General features: G+C 37.2%; 1 protein-coding gene across 3 annotated transcripts in view; it reads right to left on the reverse strand.

Moving 5' to 3' along the window:
- The window catches only part of Cadm1 (cell adhesion molecule 1), a 314,860-nt gene that overhangs the window by 60,039 nt on the left and 228,603 nt on the right, over window positions 1-26,218 (reverse strand). For all 3 annotated transcript variants that reach the window (XM_071616722.1, XM_027930739.2, XM_071616721.1), the window contains exons 2-3: window positions 3,613-3,759; window positions 1,898-2,050 (exon numbers count right to left, since the gene is read on the reverse strand). In XM_071616722.1, coding sequence (XP_071472823.1) covers window positions 1,898-2,050; window positions 3,613-3,759 — 300 coding nt within the window. The remainder of the gene's footprint in view (window positions 1-1,897; window positions 2,051-3,612; window positions 3,760-26,218) is intronic.

Here is a 26,218-nt window from a genome sequence, read left to right on the forward strand (position 1 = left end):
GAGACCTCCAAAAAGATTATAGGCACAATGCCTCTCAAAAATCTAGTGCTGGTACATTGACTCCCAAGCCCAGGGTGTATTCATAGTCAATCTAGTCCAATACAGTGGTTCTGAGACTGACAGGCAGTAACTACTTGCCAATGACCAGCTAGACTCCTGAAAACCAAAGATGTGCACCTCCAGGAAAGAAAACTTTGAAACGGCAGCATTCAGGACTTAACTGAAAACAGTCTAACCCAGAAGGCACAAAGGCTGTGAGACAGAATCATCAAATCTGTTTTGAATTCTCAGATTCTTGATTGTCACTGAATACTTTGTAACCTGGGCAGGATGACTAACCTGCTATTTTTCTTCTGTGAAATTAAGATATCTATACTTCCTCCATACAGTAAAATATTGTGAAAATCCAAAATGCTATTAATATATTTCCTTTCATTGCTATCAGTTTTGTGGAAATGCCACAAATGGTCAATGGATGGCTGGTCAATTTGAAGTGTATGCAGCTAATGAAGCAGGGCAACAAGCAGTCTATTTTCAAATACTTCTACACAAGTGGACAGACAGTTTCAAATGCACATTGGTGAATTGGTATATCTGCAAAAGACCAAAATAATCACCCCAGCAAAACTTCCATGCCTTCTATTTCTGCAGGTCTAATATGGATCAAAACTAATAATGACAAGTTTGTGCACCTGAAAAGCCATCACTAAACACAGACAACATTAGAAACTGTATGGCCAGATTTCCTGACTTCCTAAAATCAGTATTCCTCTTCTCAAGGGCATATATGTAAGTTTTGGGAACATGTTTTAGCTTAATGAATAAAAAAGTATTTTTCCTTTATAGCTGTGTTTAAATAAAGTAATGAGGCAGAAGCTCAATAGGTATATCCTTAAATACATATATGTGCACACACACCAAGCAAAAATGTCCTTCATATTTATCTTTCCTCTTTAATCTTCATATCATTACACCGAAAAGCTGCAGTCTGCCGCTTCAAATAGACTTTGATTCATCATCTTCCCGAAGGTGTAAATCAGAGATCTTGCCTTGTGCTACAGTGTATGTCCTTGAAATTTCAGTTTCAAAAGTCCAGATCAGCTGGTGTTATGCACTGGAGTACACGTTTGTCTAAAAGGTGACTAATTCAGATCACCTTCAGTATACTAGGATCTGCTAACTATATCAAAATAAAAACACAGAAACCTGGCTACTGGGATTTTGCTGAAAATCACAATCTGGTGGATCATAAATGAAGATACTCAGCTCACTAGAGATGTACCTAGAAGCCTGGCAATGGTGCTTTGATTGTTCATCAGTTAAAGAGCTCTTAACTCTTTTATGTCCAATGATTGCACTTTGTGGCAAAGTATATGTTCACAAGGTATGACTTTTTATAGTATAATCTAGAGTATAAGCAATAAACAAGGCAATAAGTAAAGTCGAAGAAAAGGAGAGCAACAACATTAAAACGAGGATATAACTCAGAAGAGAAAATCATTACGTGGATTCCATAATAGCTCTGCCATGGGGTACAGATGTGAGAGCCCATCTTTCCTTCTGCACAGAAGCAAAAAAATCCTGGTAGTTGGAAGCAATGACATTTCATGTGGTGAGTGATTCATTTGAGGGCTCTAAATTCTCTTGATCTTTGCTTCTAAAGCTTGAGGTTTGAAACCCAAGAGCAGGTGGAATCTATAAAGACTGCTGATTGCCATTCCTTAGAACGTTTGGTAAAATAGGCTATTTTTAAAATTCAGCAAGATGGGCGGTGATTCTTCCTAAAACAAGTTGGAACAGTGAAATCCACCATTAACCTTCTCTTTGCTGCTGGAAGCTATTTTTTAGTATGGGCCAGCCCACTCTGCTTCCCAAGGTGAACCCGTGCATTTCTTACCCAGGACGGTGATGGTGGTATAACTTTCCTGTGGGGGGTCAGTGTAGAGCTGGCAGAAGTATCTCCCTTCATCAGAAATGGAGACATTTGTCAACGACACCTTGAGTTCACTGCTAGAAAAATTCAGCAACTGAAACCTGCTGTCCTTCAGGGCTGTGAAACAAAACACTGAGTTAGTGACTATGAAAAGACAATGGCAGTCTATTTTCCTTAATTTAGGGAGGAAAAAATCAGATGGCTAAAAAGGCAGCCACAGAGTGGAAAAATTCATTAAGCCTTTCTTTACCTGTTGGATACCATTTTGGGTTTCTGCAGTAATTGCATACAGACAACTCTACCCAAAGAAAAACCACACACACACACACACACACACACACTGGCACAATTCCAAGCACCATCAGTTTTTCAGCACTTGCTCATAATTGTTTTCAGTTTCCTATAAGAGATAGGCAAAAAAAAAAAAAAAAAAGGAAAGGGCATGTCCTGGGTCCTCTGACACTGGAAGCCAGCCCCTCTTAACCTTTAGGTACCAGAAATTCAGAAACTGAGGCCAACAAGCTTCTAAAAGGTCTCTAAAAATCTGAGGCTTTAAAAAAAAAAAAAAAAAAAGCAGTTTCAAATTATGAAAGAGAACTAAAATTTCATTAGTAATAGTCTCAAAGTGAAATCTAAGAAAATCACTTCAAAAATTATTTCAAGTTCCTAAGCCAGAACTTGGATCCATCTTAATTTATTTGATATGATTTAAGATGGAGTTATCAAATGTGGACAACCTAGGGCCACAGAGGCCATAAACTCATCCTGCAGTTTTCTAGCTATCTTCAGCTTCACAGTTTGAAACTGATTAGACAACATGCAGGAAATCAAAGTCACCACAAAAGTAGTGTATGTGGGCTTCTTATTTATTTCAAATGTTCTCTTCTAAAGTCCTGTTAATTTGGGCAAAGGCTAGCTTAGCCTATATTTTTAAAAAATCTGGTTTAAGAGTAAGAAGCTGGCTTCTCCTTTTAACCTCTCTCATCTGTGTAAATGTTTCTTAGATTTATCAACTCTTTCTACAAGTCATGAATGTCCTGCAATATTGGGAGGAAAGGGGACAAGTAGCCAGAAAGGGATATCCTGGATTCTGCTTTGGTCAGACACTAATACTCTCAAGTAGAATTTTCCCAAAGACTTAACTCTTGCTTTTGCCAAGCCCTGACATCCATTTGAACTATTTCTGTTACACATAATTTAATTTCTATAAATGGCTTTTATTATATTATATTTGGAAAGATTTCAGCATATGGCTACCCCCACATACGAGAGGCTATGGTGAGATCTGGTTTGTCGATGCAAGCACAGATTGCCTTAGAAACTTCAATCTTCAAACCAAACAGATTACCTTTCAGAATGCTGTATTTTCCTTGCCTTACCCTATTTGAGTTGTTTGTGTCAGTTAAGTATTTGGGACTCAATTGCAATTCACCTTGAATTACTACAATCAATTCCTATTGCAAAGTAAGACTGCCTTACTTTTAAAAGGGACCATTCAAGGTTTCTATTAAGTAGAAAGATTATGATTGCCTGTCTCTTCTTCCCTCTAAAGAATTGACTCAACTTTAAGCATCTAACATTAAATTTAAAAAAAAAAAGGTGGCCTTAGCAATCTCTTTATCAAGACAACATGGAGGAAAAAAAAGTTGTTGGCTAATACAGTAGGGATGGAAACTTACGCCTGAAGTCCCTGAAATAAATGGTCTGCCTGTTGGGGTTCAGTAGTTGAATCACAGAGTCGTCACTCTTATTGACTTGGCAGCTGATCGTTGCGACTTCTCCCTCTATCACTGTCACGTCTTTCGTAAACAAATTCTGTCCATCACCTTAAAAAAAGGGGAGGAAAGAAAAAAGTCAGAAAAAATCTCCATTAATTAAAATTTGGGCTCACATAATATGAGAAATAAGAAATGAGAAGTATATTAGAGCATGAACATAAGTAGCAACATTTGGTATGATGGTTCTAATACTTTTCTCTATAGTTCACAAAATGAGTCTACTAAAGTAAGGCAGACACAGGAATAAAATACAACTGAGCCTGGAACCCACACATTCAAAAGCTGTAATGCTGAGGTGTCGGCCTTCAAGACTTTGCACCTTTGATTGGTGTAAGCTGATGAGGTCTGAGGAAGGTCAGAGCGCTGGCTTTTGTCATGAGCTGACGCTCTCACAACTGGAGGAGGGAAGATACACATGGTTGACCCTAGCTCACACACCCTTGAGCTAGGTAAGCTATCTGGTCACTGCACAGAAAACCCAAGGAGCCATTTGACAGAAGTAGGTAGGAAGGTTCAACAAATAATCTTGTCTTGTTAGTGGATGTCGACATTCCCAATGTACAGGCAGTTCATTTAGTCATTGTGTGGGAGTGAGAACTGAACTGACTATGACTCCTGGGATCTCAATAAAATCTATGGAAGGCTTACATAAGTTGAGTTTGTTAGTCCGCTCTCAAAAACTCATACCTTCAGGACTCACTCAAAGCCCCAGGCAGCCCTGAACCCATGACCCTTTCTGTAGATCACCCTCTCCAGCTGTTTAGAAAATCTCTTTCAGAACATGTCAAAAAGTCAAGGGTTTCAGATCCATGGATATATGGCTTATCTCCAGATCTGCTCTAGTTTGTTGCTTCTAAGATTAGTGACAGCAGCCAAGGCACCTCATAAATGTCCTAAATGATCCACAGCACAGGTAGGAGAAGAGGAGAGTTCAATTCAGAAGCAAAAGATGAAGCAATTGTTGAGAGTTCAATTCTGCACCCGGCATAGCAGGGGAGAAGGGAGTATATGACAATGTCCTAGGCTTCGAGAAGCTGCAAGGTGGGTAAAAACTGACACCTAAATCCTACTTACAGAACAAGAAAGAATAGTATCGGCAGTAGAAGCAATGGTCAATCAGGAAGGGGGAGAGATTGCTTTTTAGCTGTGTGATCTCAGGAAAATTATTTCAAGTTCCTAAACCAGTTTCCCATCTGCAAAATGGGGACAGTAATGAAGAGCTATCTCATAAAGCTGTTATAAATATAAAGCACTTATCACTGTGTCTAGCTTCTCATAAAACTAAATAAACAGTAGCTGCTATCATCATCATCATCATCATCATCATCATCATCATCATCATCATATCATCATTGTCATTCTCTAGATGTCAAATCCAAACTTTTATTAAACCATTATTACGTGTGAGGAGTAGTGTGAATACAAGAGTAAATGCTCTCGGTTCCAGCTTTCAAGCTCTTATGTATCAACTCAATGTAGCTTATTTATTCCTTAAAAAAAACATTGTCACATTAAGAAACAAAGGTCAAAGATAAATACTAATCTAAAAAAAATGTAGACAGAATAAATAGAGATGCAACTAGAATAAATGGAGGATTTCCACCTGCTATCGTATTTCTGCTGAAAGATTCTTTTTTGGCAGGACACAGTGGGAAAATGTGAGAAGGGGTGTCTAAGATGGCTTTAAGCCAAATCCACCTAGAAACAGACCAGCCCCTGGCAGAGGATTAGAAAAGAGGAAACTAGAAGGATAAGGGGGAAAAAATTATTAGAGCCACAGATAAACAAAAATTCTTGGTGCTTGAGGAGCAAACCAAAATGAAACCCGACCTTGAGCTCTATGATCCAGGGAATTAACCCAGGTGTGAGGATGCAGGCCCACAGGGCCTGTAGACAATGAAAGGGTAAATTTCCCTTAGCTGGATCCAGCAGTGGAAGCTTAGGGACTGAACCATGTTACAGAATAACAACAAAGAAAAAAAAAAGATCAGAAAAAAAGGGGATGAGATGCTTTTTAAAAATTTTTCCCTGAGTGGGTTACTATGACAAACACAGAATTCAGAACCAAGCTGGAGGGAATAGTTTATTCCCAGATTTGAGAAAAAAACAAGAAAGGAATTCCTGCCAATCAAGCAAGCTTTTCAAGGTGGACAGGATGGCCCTGGAAAAAGTGTGGACAGAAAGGACATCATCTTTATATTCTCAGGGTAATTCAATCTAGTAAAAAAATTAAGAAAAAATTAAACTGCATGATTCAAGTGCTAGGCAAGCCTTTAAAAATGGGGACTTGCCTTCAGGAAACAGAATACAAATGGGAACCTTACTTCGGTTGTGGGAGGATTTCTTGTATCTAAAGAAAGTTTATTAGCAACACAAATAAGAATCTTCCACTTACAAAATGTACGACCTCAAAGGCATTAATCCCTTCAACAAAAACAAGGCCTCACAGACGCTAACTACTATCTTGAAGCTAATGGGACTTAAAGCCACTTGCAATTCAATTAGGCACTAATAGAATAGTTCCTGTGGAAACAACCATATGCTTTAATTTTAGTTTCTTACTAGAAATCCTAAGGCTGGTATATTCTGTAAGGGACATACAGTATTCATATTAAGACTATAAAGCATTTATATAGGAGATGGAAGCAGAGAGGAGTTGACTATAACTTTACATTTTAAGCAATGAGGGTAATAAACAGAACCAGAGGCATTTCTGTGTGCTTTTTATAAAGCCTAAACATTCTTAATTATTATTTATAACTAAAGACCGTACCCTTATAATGTGTAATTACTGAGCAAATCATTCAGGTAAACTTTTCCCATCTGTAATTTTTTGCCCTTGCTGCCTTCAACAAATTCATGGTGATGTTGTCAACATTACTGTATTATTTTTTTGAAATTATTAAGACCAACCTAAAATCTAGTTTCTCAGAAAATGCCAATTTCTAGCTGTGTTAACATGGTTCTAATGCCAATGCTAAAAAATTATAAGTGATAATGAAATATTTTGCTGAAAGATATCAGAGTGCTTTGCTTGATGGTGGTGGCCCAAGGATGTCATTCTATAAAAATCACCAATAAATTATACGGGTCAGCTAGATGGCAGTTATATTAAATAGAGCTCCATACTTTGAGGCACCATAAGATGGCTGCAATGGGATAATAATGACCTATTTATTTGAGGCAAAGGAAGTGAATGACAGTGATGAAAATATGGTATGTGTGTCAGTGCTCTTAACTGCCTGAAGCCTTTATGTAAAAATAATTTCTGCTCACATCCTCAACTATTTCTTCCAAACAGAAGGGTGCACTGTGACTTGATAAATTTCCCCTTGAAATAGATATCATGACAATTAGGTTGTTATAAAATACAATTTGATGTGTAGTAGAAGTATAAAAACAGGCTACTTTGGTGCCTTTCTTAAAAACCCCATTTATAAAACATTTTTGATTTTCTCAAGCTCAATTAGTGAATATACTGTCAAGGCAGAAATAGCGCATGTTCTGGGCAAAAGAAATCAAATAGGCACAATATACTGTGGCCATTAAATAAGGCTATTAGCTGCAAGGTAATTTATTTTAAGGGTGGAACAATGTCTGGCATGTATAGACACCTTTGACAGCTAATTGGTATATATGGGTGAGGTTTGGGAGTGAGAATCTGGATTTCAGTTTATACCAGCAACTGTTATGTTATAGGGAGTATATTCCCCATATCTTCCAGACTCGCCCCAATTTCCAAAAATAAAACTCTGGCAATGGAGAGGCCTATTCCCTCATAAGCAAGTCTCCTGTAGCAAACTGGAAGTTGCTAGGCCATTTATCACAATCAAGAGAGAGATTATTATCTAAAAAAAGGTAAAATTATTTTAATGATTAGCAATGACCATTACTGCTGAGTTGGAGTAGGGGTAGGGGTGCAGTTGGCATATAAATCCCCTATTAATTCAATCTTAAATTAACATAGCTCATGGATTCTCTCCTAAAACCTCATTTTGTTATCAACTCCATTTAGATGGCATTGCATAAACTGGAGTCTATTCAAACAACAACATGCCCTCCCTTAAGGAGGTGATGGGGAACATCTTAAAAGCAAGAATTGGAAACAGTCAATGGGGAGGAGAGCAGTTATCCGGTGCTGAGCGCTGTGCTCACAGCTGCATTACATACTTTCTCCTTTTAAACTCTTGGAATTTTTAATAACCCCACTTTAAAGACGAAAAACCCAAGACTCAGAGAGATTTGAATAAGTTGCCTGATACAATTCAGCTAAGGGGCTAGCTGGTGTTTGAACTCAGTTCTGCCAGGTTCTCCCGCCATAAAGCTTGTCCTTTTTACCAGCCAACATCAGGATTGGGTGCCAAGGTTCTACTGGCTCTGCCTTGGAAAATTTACTTGTTTTTAAAGAGGGTTATTTCCCTATGAGCAACTTCTGATTTTTTTTATTTCCATAATTTATCCAGAACACAATTACACACTTCAAGATGAGAGAGGAACTGTCCTGAATGTAAAACACCTTGTTTACTACTGCTTCCTTCTTTCAGTGCTCAGCACACTCTGCCCCCAGAGAAAGCCTTTATTACCAGGGCATGGCGGGCATTTGCCAGCACTGAGAGCTCTCGCCCCTGCTGCCTGGCTGCTAATAAATAAAGCACTTCATTTACACCAGGGGAGTCTCTCCAGTCAAGTCCATAATAAAAGGACAAGTCATAGTTAAAACAGAATTCAGTTTATGCTATGGCAACTACGTAAACTCTTACTGACACCACGGAGCACCCGTGACACTAAACTAGGAAGACAGTTTGCCCAGAGAAAGCAAATAATGTTCCTGACCTGCTCCTTCAGTAGCAAAGTCACGTCAGAGAAACTTTCTCCCCCTTCCTCTGCTCTATGGAAGACGGAACCTAACATTAAATCAGCACAGTGTGGTCTAAACAGGAAGAACTCAAACCCAAAATACAGATGGCTAAAAAAGGAAAAATCATCCTGCTTTTGATCAGTGTAGTTAGTACTTTAAAAAATTCCACTATAGTTCTTGAAATTTACTCAAATGAAAGTCTCAGGGGTTTTCGTTCTTACCAAGAGACATCTAGGTTTGAAATTTTCAAAGAAGCAAAACACTTGCATGCTTTCGGAGGCCTTATTTTCAATTGGTAAATGAGCCCTCTCTGACTTGAAGCTTCCACTGGCTTGATGCCCAAGTTCGCTTCTGTTGGATCCTATTTTTATAAGCGTGTTCAGGATGTGCCCAACTTGGAAGAGCAGTGTCTACCCCTACCTGAATAAAACCATCATCACCAGAAGATGCACCAAAATTCCTGCTACAGAGAGTTAGTACAGTCGAAAACACTTCAGACAAAGAAATAAAAAATTAAGATCCTGTTGAAACCCAGAGGGAAAAATCTTTCTAACTGCATATGTTCATCCAAGTCAACGTAAACACAGTGTGCACTGCAAATCATTAACAAAGCCATTAAGATTTGATTTCTATCTAAGCAATTATTGTCAGCATATTTTGTACATTTCCTTTAAAAGACTCAATCCTATCTTTCAATTCATTAATCTGTTCCCTACATTTACAGAGTTTTATATCAAATCAGAAACCTATTTGAATTAATAAGAATTACAGGAAAAGTAATTTGAAAATAAATTATTTGAAGTTCAAGCCAGAAAGCTTTTGATGAAAGAATTCAGTCTCATTTAAACATTACAGTAACATTTTTTAGTCGCCAATGTCTTGATGAAAGACAGTGAGAACCAGTGTCCAAAAAGAGGAGTCCATCAACTGTGGATTAAGGTTAAGGGCAAGACCTCCTCAACACAAATACAATTTTTTATTTCAGAGAGAGGCAATACTTCAACCTTCATGAATACTTGAATATTTATTTAAAAATCAAAAGCAATCAATCTGTCTGTTGTTTACAAAGCTTGTTAACCTTTTTGATCCTCATCCATGTTTTGCTATCCCAAACTGTAAAGTTGAAATGTTGATTGTCTGATCCAAGGATTGTCTCTTTAATGTTCAAAATAACTACAAATATGTACCATACAGATCATAAATGTAGAGATAAAAGAAGCATAACCAAATAAACAAATAACTGAGTGGACAAGAACATATGACATCGACCCAAACATTTCATTTATGCCACCATCTTCTTTATAGAACACTTTTGGAATCAAAGATCAATAGAACAGCAAGGAACAGAGATCAACTCTCACTTTATAGATGACGACTCTGAAGCCCAGCAAGGAGAAATGTCTAAAATCATATGGTAGGCATGAAGCACCTGCCAAGAGCAGAGATCAGACCTCTGCTTGAGTCATTAAGCTATTTCTGTTCTTGGCTATTTCTAAGTAACATGTATCGATCTGCTTTTAATTACAAAAAGCAATATATGCTCAAGGTTTTGTTGCTGTTGTTATTTTGAAAGTTTTGTTTTTACAGTATGTGTTAATACTGTATCCTATGTCATAGAGATGGTCAGGATCCTGTAAAAATCTCCTGTGAAATAATTACTGCTGTATCGCTTGAGTTTATGGCAGGAAAAAATATTGAGTTTAATCTAATCTCCTTTAATAATCAGTAAAAGGTGAGGCAAATTTTTGAACGGCGAGTTAAAGGGTAATCTTCTTCAGAGCTGGTTTTTTTATCAATTAAAATTGTTGATTTCCCCTGAATACAAAACAAAAAAAATCATCTGACACAACATTAAGCTATTCATGAATATTCTGTATACACATTCTTGTTTAGTTGACTAATGGCAAATTAACGTTCTCTATTTTAGCTTAAACACATAGTATAGGTATGTTTGATTAGCATTGAATTCCAAAAGCTGATTACTATGCATGCTTTGATTATGTAATTACATAATAGAGTATAATGGCTCCTTTGGAGTCATTATGATCTATATGGCAAATATGTTTCAGTTTTGCTATAGTTTAAATACACGTTGAGATGACAGCTCATAACAAGGTTCCACTTTTCAGTCTTATCAGCTAAATGGGCATTTTCCCATTCATTCTAACATCTCCTTGACACCAATTAAGGCCTATTGTGTCAGGCTGCATACAATTTTGAGAAATTCCCTTTGTTTTCTTGGCATTCAAAAAGGACATTAATTTTAAAAGCTGTATTAAGCAAAAGGCCTTGCTTAAAAAAAAAAGGCTGAAATTCCATCCTTCATCCACACTTTGAAAGGTCTGCAGGGAATCACATCTAGTTCATTAATCACTGTTCAGACAACCACAAGGGGGTTAAAGATGGAATTTCACCTTTAACTCCAAAATGCACATGAAGAGAGAGTAGCCAAGAATACTGATGCTTACGGTGGTGGCTCACCACAATGTACTCAGCTCAGGGTTTAACTGAACATCAACCACACCAAGTGACACAAAGGCCCAGTTCTGCAAATCTCTTTTCTTCCACTATCCCTTATATTTTGAAGTTCCTTGGAGCGGGGAGAGGCAGCTATGCAATAGCACAGCAAGATTTCTCCTTCACAGTCCCCAAACTGAGTTTTTCATAGATCTAAGGCCAACAAATCTTGCCCAGTGAATAGATTTTTGATAATTCCATCCTGACCTTACAAACTGGAAAATAGTCTGGCTTTAAAATAGGAAAAAAAAGTTATTGTAAGGAATTATGTAAAGTTTTTCTTGTCCCCATGAAATTCTTTAATCTCAGTTGCAAGAAAAGTTATTTCTGCTTTTCTCTCCCAAGAGAATGATCTTATATTCCATGCCAAACCAAAGGTGACCAGAGTCTTAACTTAAAAGACGAATAAGAACCAAGCTATTTTTACCTTTGTGGCTATGGGTTTTCAGAAGACTGAAGAACTGAGGTCAAACACAGTCCAACTTGTATTTACATACAGGATGGGCATCTCTTTTATGAAAGGAAACATTGATTAGATGTGTAAAAACTGTTTTCAAGGACAACAGTAACAAAAGGAAGTAGTTACAGCATCTGCACTTGTGCTAGTTCAATTTCAACCATCACATTAGCTGTCTTCCCTTTAAAAGACTCTAGGCTCAATAGGACTTTTTAATCAGGGCCCACACCACTAAAAGGGCCAAGCAATTATGACTCTTAAGGTCTGAGCTGCCTGATCCTGTCAAGGAGGGGGTGTAAGCCACCCTACAAAATGTTTATATGCAATGATACCCATCCACTAAACCTGAAGATCTGAATCAGCTTTTCCATTAAAATTCACTCATCAAAGAAGCTAATGGCAGTAAAAGAAACAGGAATATAAAAATAAACTGTAAAATAATGATCACTGAATCCTTTTGCTCTTCTCTCTGAAAGGTGAAAGCTCCAGACTTGTTCCATCCTCTCTTTCCCTTTCATGGCTGGACAGGTAGCATGGTCTTTTTGTTCATTGATAAGATAGCATGCTTTATTTTTCTGAAGAGAATATTGCCTAACCCTGAAGAAAAACTCACTCCAGTGGACAGGCTTTATAAAAATTAAAAAGAGAGAAAAATAGAGCCCCCAAAGTAAAAAAAGCCCCTGTTTTATTTGCTTTTGAGATGACATTGAAGTCACCTTGTGGAAGAGTCATGTTAAGCCTCCTAAATCTGCTTAGAGGCTCTTGGGAGAAAGGGGCTCTTTAAAAAAATATTAATTAAAAAATAACCACAGTCATCCAACTTGGACTTTGGAGAAGAACAATCTGAAGACAGAGGCTTCTTATAAAACTAATTGTGTTGGCAAAGCAAGTAGTTTCTTCTCAATGGATTTGATTCTGTGATGCTCGTTTATGGCAAAAAGAGAATAAAAGAACAGTTTCAGATTGAGCTGCTTCAGTACAATTCAAAGCTGGCTGGTATTCCAGCTTTTCAAAAAGATATTAAATTCCTTTTAGACAAAATGGAGTTGTGCTGAAGGCCAACTGTTGATCTTCTGCATCAACCACTTTGCTAATGAACTGATAATATGATATTATATTCTCTGAGATATATTAAATGACTGCTTTGCAGAGTGGAAACAGGTTGTATAAAATCCTGCTGCCCATGAGCATGGACTATTGGGAAGAAAATCACATTCTGAAAGGGATGAATTGTGTAGTTGGTAGTAACAGCTGATGAAGCATAAACTCTCACACCATCCACTGTGGTGATCATGGGCGCTAAACTCAGCTGAATTCTGAAATGATGGGAACTATATGCATTTCTAAAACCACACCCTATTTACAACTAAAACCAAGGGTTTACATATCTAAAACTCAAAATACATGTTAAGGTACTTAAAAATCACAAAGAAAGACACAAGTAGTAGGTTTTAATATTCCTACAAAGATTTAAGGAGACCTTCGCAGATTTTCCCTCTTGCCCCGGAAGAGAACTCAGTGGCCCAAATAATTAGATATACTGCAGCAGCCTCAGCTGAGTTCTCCCTCTGTAAAAAAACATAATGCTGCCTTTTGCTAACCAAATGAAGAGAAAAATTTAGGATTTCAAAGTCATAGAGATGGCTGATCTGCTGTGGTCTCTTCTACTGAACTGATGGTTCTCAATTCCCACAAGCTGTAAGCCTATCAGGGGCACGAATGGTTCACAATACTTGCCAATACTAGTTATTCCTCTACAAAATTCTTTAAATTGAATTTCTGTAGAACTCCAACCTCAAGTCTCAATGGAGATAGCACATGTATTTCCCTTACTTTTTTATACCTTGCTATTAAGCACCCAATTTAATATCATTTTTTTCCTTTGATAAGAGGTACCATGATTAAATTTGGGTCATTTTTTGCTTCATCTCACTATAAGCTGGAGTTTTTTCCTTTACATTTGCCTCCAGGGTATTAAAAGATTAACAATTAATGTAAGGATATTTAAAATCACAAGGCTATAACATGTAACAATAATTACTACGCACACAGAAGAAAAGGAAAGTGACTGCTATTCTCTACGTCTGGAGGCAAGAAAAACAAATTATTTATTTTCCGATGTGCTTAGTACTATTAATTTTTTAATATCAAGAAAACTCCCACTATTACCTAGAGGGGGGGCATTATTTAAATTGTCTACACAATAACAACTAATATATATTTTAAATGTTTTCTGTGTTCCAGGCACTATGCTTCATTTTTTTTTACATTATCTCATTTAAACCTCACAACAATCCTACGTGGTTCAATCTTATTATCATCCCCAATATATACAAGGCAACAAAGATTTAGATAGGTGAAATAAGTGGCTAAAGCCAAAATCTGAACCTATGTCTGTTTAACTCTAAATCTTGTGCTATTAACTATTATGCTATTAATGAGGTAGCTGAAAAGACATTAAGCTTTATGATGCTAAAAGAACAAAGGGAAACTAAGGGAAGTATCTACACCTTCTCATTGCTGTGACTCAGGAATAAAACCAAAGTAATATAGAAAGAAACCTGAAGCCAAACAGCCCATCTATCTGCAATCAGTATGCTCCAATACAAGCACTGATAAAATCAGCTCTATAACCAGAGCCCAAATATCAGGTCTTTTGTATTTGGAGAAGAGAAGTCTGTTCTGCTGAAATGATCCAGACTCGAAAGCAGTTCCACTCCAACTTCAGGCATTTACCTGCTTCAAGGGCATTCATTAGTATTGACAGTCTATGTGACTGAAATTTGGCCGTAATAGCAGTCTCTCTCTACATCTCCTCGTTCACTTTTCCTGCCAACAAGAGACACTGAAAACCTTCCAAATTTAAAGCTTAGAGCGACAGGACAAGCAAGTAAGGATATCAGTTGGAACACATCAGATATGGACTCAGAGTGAATGTCAGCTTCAACTGACATTACTACAGAAACAGAAAATGGGGAAATGGGAGGGGAGAGAAGTTTCATATTCTCATTCTAGAGAGTATTCCGAGTGTGTGTAATGTGGTTTGTTCAAGAAACAGCTGTAAATCCACGATAATCATCGTGCTGAATAATGCCGCAACATTCAACTTACATCTCCTAGGAGGAAGCCAAGCAGCTTTGGACTATTATATGAAACAACAATTTTTTAGCTGGAAAATTGGGTTCCGTGACTAAGGCTCTTATTGGTGAGTTATTCACTGTATCATCTGTCAATCATAAAAGCAAGTGGTGGTTTTTTCTTAACCTCTGGGCTCTGGAATTGCTGGTACCAGCTGAGTCTGGGAAGTAACATATTAGAGTTAGAAAGCTCTGTTAAGCCAGAGTTTGATGAAGAGGATGCATAAGGAGAAAAGGCAGTGGCCCAGGGAGATTCCACATTCTACTCTCATGCTTGCTGATTGCCCAGTGCAGAGCCTATGTCAGTCAGATATGCACAGTAACTAACCAAATTGGTGCCATTATAAAAATAACTTGATTAGTATAGTCCAAGTGTGGGCTGCTGATTAATCATCATTGAAATTAGAGATAAGTGATAAAGACATTGCTCCTGATTTGTTTTTCACTAGTAAGGGGGTAGCAAAGGAGAAATGAGATCATCAGACTTGAGAAATAGGAGTCTCTACTGTGGTTCTGAGCTTCCAAGTGCTGAAACTCTGAATCTGTGTCTACATTTTAAAATGGGTGAAAGGTGTCTCTCCTGGGCTTATTAGGAGACTCAAGGGATAAAATGCATAACAGTATTGTTAAGTTCCAAAAATGCAAAATAAAGAATAATAATCTTCTCCATATTCTTCTCCAGCTTCTGTCTATACTACTAAAACCTTCTTACAATCTTCCATAATCTGCTGAAAATTTTTTTTAGAGGTTTAGGTGTCAGTAATTTTATTCCAAAGCTAACTGAAAAGCAAAGAGTAAATTAAAACATCTTCATCAAACATTTATGTTAAATAACAAATAAAATCACTCTGTGTGTGTGTGTGTGTGTGTGTAAAACATAAGGCAAATCACAGAACTGGATATTATTTCCTGGGTTCCCTCCCTTTCTGTACAAGTTCATAATTAGTTCAAGAGAGAAATCTCCACTTCTCAAGGTATACAGGGTGACCAGAGACAGGTTGATAGTATAACACACCATCTTCTTTGGAAAATCCCAACAATCAACATTTCAGCTATCTGGAATCCTGAGGGAATATGATCCACAGAAGTCAGCTTTCCATATAATTGAATCTCTCTCTAAATGCCAAAATTGAAACTCAACAAAATGAAAAATTATGTAATGCTTGCTAACTCCCCCATATTCTTCATCCTATTCTTCAATACAGGAAGAACCCCATGAATTAGTGAAATATGTAGGAATGTTTGGCCCTTCTCTAACCAACCTTGGCCTGTTAGGATTGTATATGTCCTCTGCTGCTTCCTCCCAATACTGGCTGCCACTTTTCACAGATAACTCCTTCCTTTATTACTGAGTGCAAGAGCTCTGAGAAAGCTACGGAATGTTGAGACCTTTCCTGCTTACTAATGAGTTCCTGGGTGTGTCTAGGATGTTTGAGGTCTCTAGAAATCTAACCTTCACTAAGTGGTGTGCTTCTGTGGCATGAGGGGGTGTAATTTCTCCCTTCCATTTGACACTGAAGAAAAGTGCACAGATAAAATTTAATAATAATATTTGATTTAGCTTGACAATTATACTCTGACACTAATAGGTATTCTTAGGTAAAAATATATCCTTGAATGTAGGAAGCAAATCAATACATAATTGGTGACTGACACTAGTTTGCTATTGACATTAATTTCTTATTTTATTACTTGATCAAGCCCACCTATTACTAAACTATTTATAAAAGCAGCAAAACTGGCCAGGGAGGAATTCCTGCTGGTCCTGCAGATTGAGCTCAAAGCCACTGGCTTTCTCTAGGACAACTGCCCAGTTGTCTGGACTTCTAACACACAGAGAGTCTATCTGTCTCAGTGCTTGCATGCTGACTGTTCTGGGATCACTTGTTTATAGAGTTGCTTCCTTCATTTGATTTTGATCTGGTATCCTAGTTATTAGCTGGACCTTGGGCAAGTAACTTAATCTCTCTATGCTGCAAGTTTCTTATAAAATGGGTATAAAAATACCTCCCTTAGGATCTAGGTTATTTTGAGTACCAAATTGTTCTCATTTGGTGGGTTGGAGCCAGATCCATATATTCTTGTACAGTAGGCAGTCTAGCACAAGAGTTTCATGCCCAAAACATTATTATTTTAATTATTTTTACCACTAACTTACGCCTTTTTGTATTGCTGAAGCATAGCATAGTGTCAGCTTGTGGGCAACTGTTCAATCAATGTTTATTGAATGAAGTTACTAAATAAAAGCCTATTTTTGACCTTCACAGGCCCTAGGCGCTCTCATTTTTGGAGATAACTAGTCTATATAACAGAAAATATTAAATATACCATAGTAAATATAACTTTGAATTTAAAATTTTTAAGTATTTAATTATTTTGATTTTGAGATTATTTGAGATAGTATTTTATTTGAAGTCAATAATTTTCTTTTCCACATTGCAAAGGTTATCTACAAGGCTCTTGAAAAGAAATAGGCCCTAGTATTGTGCCTACAGTGCTCCACGGAGAAAACAGCCCTGCTTCAAGAAGTTCCTAAAGCTTCAAGAGAGACAGACACACTCGTGTGCACACACAACGACAACACAATGTGATAATACTCATATAAGTTATAGGTTACTAATGTGGCTCTAGAAACTGTGAAGGATGGAGGACCCACTCACTGGGTCTACACAGGGGAAAAGAAAGGATAGTTTGAGAGGATCATGATTTATTTAGAACAACATGAAGAGTACAGTGTGCCCTGAAGAAAGAAAGAAAAGGATGCTTTCTAGAAAGGTCAGTGGGGCCAGATATTGAAGGACATTATATGCCAGGCTAGGGAATTTGCACTTTATCTTGTAATTAATAGGGAGCCACTAAGTGATTGTAATCCAGGGAGTGATATGATCACATCTGTATTTTGAAAGATAACTTTTATGTGGAGAGGGAGGAGGGACTAGAGGCAGTTAGATCAGTTAAGTGACTTCAGTCACACACTAAGTACTTAGGAGCTGATAAGAGCCAGGTGAAGGGATATGGAGAAGAAAGAGCAGAGATCAGGACTAAAGAAAAGAAAGTGAGGAGGAGTCAAGAATACTTCTAGGTTAAGCACATGGGTTTTGCCATTGGTTTTCAACTCAGCAAAAGGGAGAACTCAGTGTTCCTCAGTAACCTCTACTCGACTCTAGTTAATATTTAGTGGCCTTCTAAGGAAAGCCCAGCAAAGAGTTCACTTTAAAAAGAAGCTAGAAGGCAAAGGACACACACATTCTCATAGCCTCTATTGTTCACTACATCCCTTTGTACCGAAATATAATCAGAAAATCTGGTGCCCCAACCCCCCCACTCTCAGTTTTACTTACTTAGTGTGGTTGACCAGCAGTTTTGACAATGTCTAGGAGACTGTTAAAAATGTAGAATCTCAAACTCACAGCAAATTTACTGAGTCAGAATCTGCCTTTTAACAAGAGACTCAGATAATTCCTATCAACATTGAAGTTTGAAGAGTTCTGACCTACAGTAGGTTAACTCTCATCAGTCCTTATACAGGTATCACAATCTTAACTGGAGACTAATGGCTTAACCAGGGAAGATCTTAGAAAGTGGTCTGTTCCTAAGCAACTTGTTTTAAGGAAACTGGTGACTCTTGGGAAGTTGTGGGACATAAAGTTCATGAATCCCCACTACCAGATTGAGGTCAGTTTCCAGGAAAAAACATTTTAAAAGGGACTTTCAAAAATTCACATTTGCATGAAAGATAAATTGGTACGGATCATTCATAAAACCAGTAGGAACTAGAATCTAGCATACATCCTCAAGTTCTGCACAACAACCATTGCACAAATGAAAAATCCTCTCCCAAAGCAGCTAGCTGACTGTGACCAAAGCAAATAGATTATTCTGCATTTAGCTGCAAAAAACAACTACTTCTAGCCAGTGCTGTCACACTTAGTGGGGTTTGTCAGTTCACATGCTGTAGTACCCTAGTTAAATTTTTGCTTATTTGGTTTTACTGTGTGTTTTGTGTTTGTAAGCGTTAAGCCAGCGAAGACAAAAACAACCGATCAGGAAATAAAGCAAGTGGTCCAAAATGAAAACCAAAAAGAGGCTGCTGAGGTTTGTTACAAAAGTGATGAAATTCAACTATATGATTTGCAGAGAGGAAAAAAAATAAAAGCTATCCTACCTATGACAATAGGCCTTTTCACCCTGTTTAGTAGATAAATTTTGCCACAAAAATAGAGGTAATGGCATAAACAGAAGTATAAGAGAAATAAGATTCTTAGGCTAGAGATAGCAAGAACCAGGCTTCTATAGAGCCTTATAGAATGCTCAGGGGAAGAGTAGGTAAATAATGGTTTCACTTTCTTCACCCACCCCTAATGAACATCCATGGATCAGCCTAGATCTCTAGCTTGTTCTCAGCTGCTGGAATGACTGTGCCTTGCCATTGGGATGCAGGTTAATAGCATCCTTAGCAGCTGCTCACAGGAGAGAAAAAAGCACTTCATTGAAAGCAAAGAATTCAACTCAGAGTAGGAATCTCAGTTTGAGGAGATCTTTTCTATTGCTCTGAAGCTTCATTAACCTAGAACTTCAACTCCTATGTAAGTTTCCTAATAAACTTTTTTGGGGGATGGGAGAAGGGGAATAGCAAAATGGTCATTACCATGTTCTAGTTTCTGATCTTCCTGTTCTTTAACACACAGCAATTGCAACTGGTTTGCACTTCATTTCTCTAACAAATTTGCTCTTGTATGAAAGCTTTCAGTGTTTTTTTTTTTTTTTTCTTCTTCTTCTTCTTTTTACCACTGGTGCACCCAGATGCTTTTACTGCAATGGAAGCAGATCTCTGAACAGTTTTCTGCTGGGTTACTAAAGTGCAGTTTTAGAGAGAATAATGTTCTGAATTTTGGTCTCTTAAAAAAGTCGTTAGGTTTATAGGCAGTCATGCTTGTCACATTTAGAGCATGAATTACGTACTTCATGGAAACACAGTTAAACCCCCACAGTTGTGCACAGCCATAATTTCTGCTGAAAAAGCACCAACAATTGAGGAACTTTATTACTACTACTTTTCATGTATAAGATGCCAAAAATCAACACTTCCAACATTATAAGGTAGATTTTCTTTTTTTAAAAAAAAGTTTTTCCTTTTTTCTTTTTTAAATAAAGCAAAAGGAAAAAAGAAAACCCCTAATGGGCTACTTGCTGTTCTATTCGCTTTTTAGATTTGTCAATTTTTGAGTGACTGCCAGCACCAGGGACTCTTTGTAGCACCTTGTACTTGGGATATAATAAAAACATGAAATGATTAAAAATACTGTGAGTGTAACCGCAGAAGGGACTATATATTCTGGGCCCCAAGGAAGGCCGTTTCTTTGCAGAATCAGACAGACTCCATTTATGTTATTAAATTGTAGCACTGTTCACTGTCCGGGCTGGAAGCTTCCCGACATGTCAAAAAGCACTAAATATGTCCAAAGCATACATTAGAAACTTAACCTTTAGAATGCTGGTATCCCCTAGCCATGGAAACCAGAGGAACATGGGAACTGGCATATTTAGTTCTATGACATTATTCACAGGTCAAAAATGTTTATTGGTCAAAGAATGTTTACTTTTACCACTAATTTGACACGACTCATTTGATTCACAAGTGAATAAAAAAATAGGAGGAATTTAGGGAGGGCCTGGACACAGAATAAATTATTAGTATAACAGGCAGGACTGAATAGTAGGGATAATAAAGCCACCAATAAAATGCTGCTTCTTTGAACACTAGCTCTGTGTCAGGTATCAGGCTGTTATTTTGCACACATTTGTATTCTCAAACTGCTGTATGCAATATCACCTGGACAGCTTGTTTTCTGAGCCCCACCCCAGGGTTTCTAATTCAGCAGGTTGGGGGTGGGCAATAATCTGCACTTCTAGTGAGTTCCCAGGTGATATTGCTGATGTAGGAACCATACTCTGAGAATTGGCATACATGATCTCATTGAATTCTTCACCATCTATTGAAGTTTTCTCATGTCTATTTTATAGATGAGGAAACTGAGGCTTTGAGGGCATTCTACCACTTACAAGTCATATAAATTCAGGTAAGTTATTTAACTTCTTTAGGACTCTGGAAGGATGACCATTCTCATTAGGTCTTTTCTCATAGCCATATCTCATCCTTTCCATGTAAACGTGACTTTAATCCGAATGTTAATCCATGTCCCTTTTTTTTTTCTACTGCACATTACTAGTACCATATCAGTGCAGATTTATGATCTGCCAGCAGTGTTGTGATTAGATGTCATCCCTGTCTTTCTATTACTCCGATATTGATAGATAAAATTCTGTGGTGATGCATTGCCTGCCCTTTCAAAGGTTACTGCCAGCAGATGCTAGGAATCAATACAGTTCTTATCTGTCACAAACCACAAGAAAAGCATGGTAAACAAGGCTCAATGAAAGGCCTGTGAACAGGTCAAAGTGAGAACTCCAAGATGCACTGTGTCACCAGTTTTGTTTCCTGCCCTACACTAGAACCTACCTTTGCCAGATCTAAACTGTATAAGTTTTGGGCGGCATAATACAGTGGTGCTCAGAACTAGGCCTGGAGTTCAGCACCATCTCTGGTGACCTCTGTTGTGAACACTGGGAGCTAAGGCCAAGAGTCTAAAGCTCTACTTTTGCTATAATATGTTACCAAGATCAACATGATGCTTAAGTTCTTTGGAGGCAAGTGCTAAATAAATCTAAAAAGATGTAGTAGGTTCACTTATACATTTTGTTTTCTCCATCCATCTTTAAAACAGGAAGAGTACTGCTTTGAGGGAAAATGTACATAAAATGCACAGAACAGACTTTTTTATTTTTTAGATGCTTGCTTAAAGCATTAAGAAAATATACAGTGTAATAGGTGTCTTAGAAAGCTTTTTATTTTGTTTTTAAGGAATATTCAAGTCAGCATTCTAATTTGATTTTTCCCCCCAAGAGAACAGTTGAGAGCTTCAGAACAAAGTAGAATTTGGGGTTCCCACTTATCTCTTAGGAGTCTGCCCTATTAAGGCTAAATATAGCCCAAGGGGAGCTAAAGGAATGGTTTCTGCAAACACCATACAAGTAGAAGTCTTGCCATCCAAAGATCTCCTGAACTATTCTGCATTGTTATTTCCTCTCCTGCCCCTGACTCTAAGCCTTGCCTCGGTGATCCACTTTGGTTCCTCTCTCATTTGTTCCTTGGTCCCTTCCCAGGCTTTGGCTCTTCTCCTTCATGGTATCCATCTCTAAGATAATGGTTCTTCTCTACCTTCTTGCTTTAATGGCATGGAGTGACTCTGACTTAGTCTCATGGTGGCCTGTACAGATCCATGTGCATAAATAAGTCAGTGGGCAGTCAGAACTCAGAACTCCAAGAACTGCTGTTTCCTTTCCTAGTTTGTCACCTAAGCATATTATTTAAGGCAGCTCCAAATGTGGCCAGTGGGCCTCTTTCTTTCTATCTCATGGCCTGAGTGGCCCAAGCCAGGCCAAAGCTTTCAGAATAATGATGGGTACAGTTGTTCTCATTAGTTCTAATGGCCACATGAGAATGACCAACACTGAAAGATGAGGGTTTGTACTTGTTGACCATTGTGAACAATTTTAAGTAAAAGATTTCCAAATGCTTCTAATGAGACTTTTGGTACCTTTTAGGAATTTGCAATGTATTATTTACCCACTTGCTACACAGGTCAAATACTTTTCAATGCTTGAGACTTAACAAGCAGTGAGATAGGAATCACGTGTGGGCTAAATGTCACGAGGTTACACCATTATGGACACAATGTCTTTTCCTATATAAAACCATCAAAGACATTATTTTAAAACAAAATGAGAAGCAGTGCACAAAAATAAAGCAAAGATGAAATTATTATTTATGTTACACAAGAAGACTTAGGCTAGCTTTCCTGAGTGCTAAAAGGATTCTTATTTTAATTAAAACATTCATTATTCAACAGATACATTGGAAATCCTGAGACCTCTATTCTACTACTTTTAAAGATATCTCTTAAAGATGAACACTTCACTATTTTATCAGAATTATAAAAATTATACATAGTCATGGTAGAAAAAGTAAAGTAAAAAAATATAAACAAAACTCCACAATACCACAACTCTTTTGAGATATTTTAGATTTTTTTCCTTTCCATGTGATGGATATGTACATGTATATGTGTATATATTATACACATATATACACACACATATATACACATTCCATAATTTTAATGACTATATTTTAGTCTATCATATGGATAACACCAGAAGTCATTTCACTATCTCATATTTTGATTACCTCTAAGGTTTTTTTTCCTAAGAATAATACAGTGAAAATATTTTTGTATAGATAACTGTTCTATTTCAGTATATTTAGAGAGTTAACATTCAATTTTTGCACAAGAATACATTTTTTACTGTTCAATTTTCAAAAACAGCAGCAGCTATATATATATGTTATACATTTATTGTTTATTGTTGTTGCTAAATCAAACTCAAAATAACAATGATTCCCACCTTAATGGGCCCCTTTACTCCATACAAAAGCTCTGCAGCACATCCTAGGATCTGAGGAACACACAAAACATTTAAATATCATTCTTAAGACATTTGGAAACTAAGAGGATGAAATCAACTTCAAATTTTAAGTAATACTAAGTATGCCCTGCCATAGAAGACACTGAACACACTTTAAATGAAGGATTAAACAATGGGCTTGCTCGTATCACAAAGGATGGTTAGGGAGCTATTTCTGGCCTCCTATCGCTGGGTTAAGGGCATCTCCTGTGTGCTTCCAGTCCCATTTGTCTTAGTTCGGCATTTGTTCAAACCTTTACATGGCCCACTAGGCATGACATTAACAAAAGCAAGTGATGACCAAAAATTCTCTCTAAATCAGGCACCATACCAAGCTCTGCAAAGGAAGAGCATACCTTCAACTGTATCCTCAGCATTTAGAATAGTTTTTAGTAAGAAATATTTGTTGAATAAATGAATAAATGCATGAATGAAAATGTGAATGAATTAACAAAGGATTAATTTTTAAGATTGCTTTATCTAAGCTTTCCTGTGCCCTTGGTGGGTCTTTTTCATTTTATTATTAATATTATTTTAACATTTTATAGAGTTACAGAAAAGTTGCAAAGACAGTATAGGAAGTTCTCATAAACCCTGTATCCACCTTCCTCTAATGTTAACATCTTACTCAGCTGTTTGTCAAAACTAAAAAATCAACAGTGGCATATACCACTGCTTGACCTTGCCAGGTTGAAGAGTACCAGTCAGCTATTTTGTATAACATCCCTCCATTTGGATTTGTTCGATGTTTTCTCACGATTAGATTGAAATTATAGATTTGGGGGAAGAATACTATACAGGAGAGCTGTCCCTCTCTTTGCATCATATCATGGAGTACATGACATCAAATGTTATCACTCTCTTTTTATTGGGAATGTTAACCTTGATCATGTGGTTAAGGAGATATGTGCCAGGTTTCTCCACTGAAAAATTACTACTTTTCCTTTTCCAGATACTGTTTGCTGGAAATGGAGTCACTTAATTCTAACCAGCACTCCTGATTAGACCAAACTCCACCTCCTAGAGATATAAGTATCAAAGACTTTGTGGACACATGCATATATTAAAACCCCAAGAGCAACTAATAAATATCTTGAGGAAGAAATCTGGAGGCTCTGCAACTATCCTCTCTCTCCTTAACCTTCCACCCATTAATTTTTGCATCCACTGGTGGATCTTGCCTGTAGCAACTGCTATGTAATTCAAGTGGTAACATTTTTCATATTTCTCTCACTTCTTTAATTGAAATTCTTCTAAGGAAGAGCTTTACTCTTTTCTCCCATTTAACGTTTATTCACTTGGTAATTTATTTATATCAGTATGGGCTAATGAATATCTATTTTTTCCCTTGGTTTCTAATCCAACACTATCTTTATTAATATCATTGTTCAAATTGCTCCACCTTTGACCATTGGAAGCTCTTTCTGTTTATCAGAATTAAGGAGAACTTAAAATTAAGTTATTAGGAACAAATGTAAACAGGCAAATAGAAAATGAGTCAATTGAACATATGAGAAACAGATTTTAGGAAAAGATAAAGAGGAATAGTACACTGCTTCAAAATAAGAACAACAGCAGCCAACAGAGCCAGGAATCTGCAGTAGTGCTGTCTAGATACTTCTTTTCTAATTCCAGTGTGACAGTTTACATTCTTATAAGGTGGCTGGGTGGTGAGGGCACTGTAATAAGAAGAGGAAGATGAGATAGAGAGTCAAATTCTAACAGACTCAGATGCTCCCTGCAGACTGCTGCTTCCACCCCTTATGTTTAAATACTACTCAATTAGGATCAACATTCATTTTTTATTAATGCTCTTCTGAGACAATGGCTCTTTTATCTGCGTTTTATCTTCCAGCTACATTAAGACCAAGGACACTCTCACAGAAGATCTGAAGGAGGAGACCCTGATGAATTGGGAGTTTAAAATACAAATGGAACTTCCTTTGTCAGTCTTGACTTGTTTTATTAACATCTGAAGGTTGATTTATAGCAGATTACCAGGCAGGAGAGGACTGTTTGTCCAATCGCTTTACTTAACACACACAATTAGAAAAAACAAACATTCAAAAATGTTTCCTTTCTATTGGCTAATGGATGGCACATTCAGTTCTAAAACAGTCACTTCCATCTCTGTCATCCACTGTAGTGACCAAGGACAGGTGTACCCTATCTCAAGACCATGAAAAACATTCTCTGCAAAATGAAGGTTTTAGAAACCTTAGTTTTCACATGAGCACAAGGAAAGCTCCTGTATAAGGATATTTGTGGTAATGATGTGAGCTCTGATTGTGGAATCAGAAAAATCTAGGCTCTAATCCTGTGTTGGCTTGTGTCAGTTTTGTGACCTCGAGTAAGTTCTTTAGCCTAAGCCTCCATTGTGTCACCTTATAAAAAGCATTAAGAAGCACTGCAGGTGACTGATATGAAGATTAAATGAAACAATGCATGTGCCACTCCATGAAATTATAAGGGCTCAACAAACATCAGTTATATGATAATAATGATATCCTAACATTGTTTCCAAACCTAAAACAAGAATGACCTGGAATGAGTGGGAATGTGAAAGAAGAGTCTGTTGCTTGACCCCATTTACCAATCAGGCATGCCATAGAGGTAAGTGGTAGTTTTCTTCTACTTTTTGGAAAGACATATATACATGCACACTGCTATATTAGTAATGAAGAATCCATTAGCATTAAGAAAAATTCAAGGCATTGATTAGACTGTTTATTCTTAAAATAACGTAGACTGCTTCCTGCCTTCCACCCTCCCTGACCTTCCTGAATATACTTATATCAGGAGAACATAGTTCTGCCCATTTTTAAGGAATCCTACCATCCTCCTATTTTCAGGAATTCAATGCCACTATTGAAATTTCCTCTTTTCTCATGAGGACAAAACATGCAACTCAACTTCTAAGAGGGAAGGAATCTGAGGATTTTATTCATGGAA

This window comes from Marmota flaviventris, chromosome 9 (genome assembly GCF_047511675.1).
Source record: "Marmota flaviventris isolate mMarFla1 chromosome 9, mMarFla1.hap1, whole genome shotgun sequence".
NCBI classification, from domain to species: Eukaryota; Metazoa; Chordata; class Mammalia; order Rodentia; family Sciuridae; genus Marmota; species Marmota flaviventris.